General features: G+C 41.0%; 1 protein-coding gene across 1 annotated transcript in view; it reads left to right on the top strand.

Moving 5' to 3' along the window:
* phb2 (prohibitin 2) overlaps positions 1 to 3,225 on the top strand; it is a 26,397-nt gene that overhangs the window by 18,036 nt on the left and 5,136 nt on the right. Inside the window, exon 6 of the mRNA XM_015401361.1 lies at positions 2,832 to 2,909. Coding sequence (XP_015256847.1) covers positions 2,832 to 2,909 — 78 coding nt within the window. The remainder of the gene's footprint in view (positions 1 to 2,831; positions 2,910 to 3,225) is intronic.

Below are 3,225 nucleotides of genomic sequence, written 5' to 3' on the forward strand. Positions count from 1 at the left end.
TACAAAGTGTACTTAAGTAAAAGTGTAAAAGTGTGTCTGACGCACGTTGGGCGGAGCTACTCTATCCTTTCTTTGCCTTGCAGCTATATTTGCTGTGATCAGTGGGAATAAAGTAGTTTTAATATGTTTTTAAGTGAGAAAGTCCACCTGAAAACTTAATTTAACAGCAGCCTCTGGCTGGGTCGCCTCCTCGCGGCGGCTGGTAGGTGGTTTTCATCTAAATAATCCAAACTGCAGGCACCAGGATAATAAAAGCGAACATATTCTGTCGGCAGGTTTCAGCATTTTAGGTTAATTTAGGCGTTAATAAACTGTTTAAGAGGAGTGATCACAGCGCTCTGTGTCATCAGCGATGTGTCTGCTTCAGCTGCTCAAAACGCGCTGCGGGACCGTTTGCTGTGCCTTGACGCGCATCAATCATTGACTTTGCATGTAAACTCGCTGCTTCTGCCGCGTCTGCTGTGTCCGGTGTGAACGCAGCCTTACTTTGAACGGCGGGTTCACACCGATGTCGAGCGTTTGAAGTTCCTTTGTCAGACCTCCCAAAATAACAGCAAGCACAGCGTTCATTTGATTCACCATGTTTTTCACATCGGCTGTGAGATGGGCACGCATGGAGTCAGATTAACAGCGATGGTGATGGCTGGAAAAAAACACCTGGTCTCCTTACATTCACCTCCCTCAGCCACTCTTTCATCATCTCCTCAATGAGGAGATGATGAGTTCTCCATAAAGCACATACCTGTTCTTTTATACACAATCCACGCCCACACTTCCCCCTTTAACTTTCTCATGGTGGTCTCAAACGTCCGCAGTAACACATAGGGCGCACCTCACTATAGGGCGCGTCGTTTATATGCGCCTTATAGTCGTGAAAATACGGTACATACATACATACATGAGTCATGGAACTGTGCTTACAGCTCCTTATTTCATGTAAACTAATAAGTAAGTAAGTAAACTTTATTTCTATAGCACTTTTCACAGACCAGGGTCACAAAGTGCTGCACAAATTTATAAAAAAGTTTCTATAAATTAAAACAACATACAAAAACAGTAAACACAGTATTAAACTAAAAAACGAGTTTAAAAAAGTGGGTCTTTAGTTGTTTCTTAAAAGTGTCTATACAAACAAGAGAATAACTTGTGTACATGATACTATCACTAAGAAGATGTTCGTGGACATTGAAGTGCGGAGGAGTAGCGGTGGATGTGGAACAGCTCTCAGTGATTAACATGACAGCCAAGTGCTCAGCATGACGTATGTGGGCGGAGCAACACGGGCGCTGAACTACCAACCAGGCTTGATGGTTCAGAAATCAGAGTCAGAAAAGTCTGGATGATAAACAACATAAACCGCCATGTTAATATTTCCCTGATCTAAATCTTGGTTTATTGGATAATATACAGATCTCTGCTTCCATGGACACTGAATGAATTGATCTGATCATGATGGTGTAAACACGTGGCATTCGGTCTGATTAAATTATTCAAGCACGCCTGCAGCTGAAGAAGAAAAACTCCTCCAGTCCTCCTTTAGCTTCAGGAGCAGTAGCTTCTCTCTGTTCCCTCACGGGCCAGTCAGTCGTGTTTTTTGATGTAGTTTTTCCCAGTATTGACCTCGTCTAAAATGTAAAGGTCTTATATTTGCCTCTTATGGCAACTCGAGCTCTAACTGTATTATTCCACTGTAGAAAAGGACTTTGGGCTTAAATATATAATAAGCATTCATGATAAATGATGCACAAGCAGCATTTCAGGTTAATTTCATATACAGTAGCTGGAAGTTAGAAACGCGTTCAGCGCTCGTCTGGAACACGTCCGATACGTTGATATGCGTTGGAGAGAAGTTTTTGATAAGTTACGCAGAAGTTATGCACGATTTAATCAGAGGTTTAGGATAAGCTAGACGCCACGACTGATGAGGAACTGACACTTAACGTACGTCAACCATCAGATAACTGACCTGGAACTTCTGGCCCACGTATGACACACGCTGGCTACGTTAGGAACTTTGAAGTATGATCAAAGTTTCTCGATGTACGATGTATGTCGACGTGTGCCAGCGTGTTCCCATAACTTATCCACCCTATGCCAGCGTTTTAGCCAGATTTTCCGTAGGTCAGGCTTACGCCGGTCTAAACCATCAAGATGTGACAGGGGCTTGAATAAGCAAATTGAGAATCTTTTTTACTAGATTATTAACCAAAAGCCATTCAGAATAAAATAAAGTTTCTTATTTTCTCTTATTGTTGGATTGAACTATAAGATGGTATGAATATTTGAAGGAGACCTTTGGCAGAACTCTGTACTCTCCTCAGGAGGGAAGAATATCATCTGTAAAATGCAATTTATTGAACCTTCATCTACAGAAATTTTAAAAAAGGAAAAATATTCAATTTGCAACTTTTAAAATAAATACCTCAATTAATTAATATATCAAAACTAAAGAAATGAAAACTAAATAGAGTTAGAAAAAATGTATTTAAAAAAATTTAACAAAAAAAAAAATTTGTATTTTATTATTGTATAGAAAAGATTTAAAATGTTTTCTTTGTTCTTAACATTAAGGGAAATAAATTCCCCCCATACTTCATACTGTGCTGAAGCAGATGAACCGTCTTTCAGAGCTTGTGGTGGTGATGATGATGATGATGATGATGATGATGATGGAGTAATTGTTCTTTGAGGATCGTCGGTTCATCAGCCTGCAGGAACCATCCCCTCTGTGGGAAACATGTTTCTGCTCTCGTAGATGCGCCTCCTGTCGGCCTCTCTGCTGCGTTTTTCCTCTGAACACACTGATCCTCTGTGTTTGTTTTCTTTAACAGCTGGGCCAAGCCGTGACCAAAAACCCCGGCTACCTGAAACTCAGGAAGATCCGTGCGGCGCAGAACATCGCCAAGACGGTAAGAAAACAGCAGGGTTCCTGTTTGTACAACCAGACCTCATTCAGCACTTCAAAGGTCTACAGCAGAGAAAAAAGAGAGAGGCAGAGTTCCCACCTGAACAGCAGAACCAATACAAGGCTGCTTCTTGTATTCTGCTGAGATTAAGGCATATTTATGATAAATCTGAGTAATCTCTTGTTTTGCTACCTCTACATTTGTTGGTAAAAAGACCGCATCAGTGAAGAACAATAGAACCCTACAGAACATAATCCTAATACCAGTCAGCAGGTCACTGACCAGATCGTTCATCACATGCAGCAGGATTTTATCTGCT

Source organism: Cyprinodon variegatus, unplaced genomic scaffold (genome assembly GCF_000732505.1).
Source record: "Cyprinodon variegatus isolate N-32 unplaced genomic scaffold, C_variegatus-1.0 Scaffold1212, whole genome shotgun sequence".
NCBI classification, from domain to species: Eukaryota; Metazoa; Chordata; class Actinopteri; order Cyprinodontiformes; family Cyprinodontidae; genus Cyprinodon; species Cyprinodon variegatus.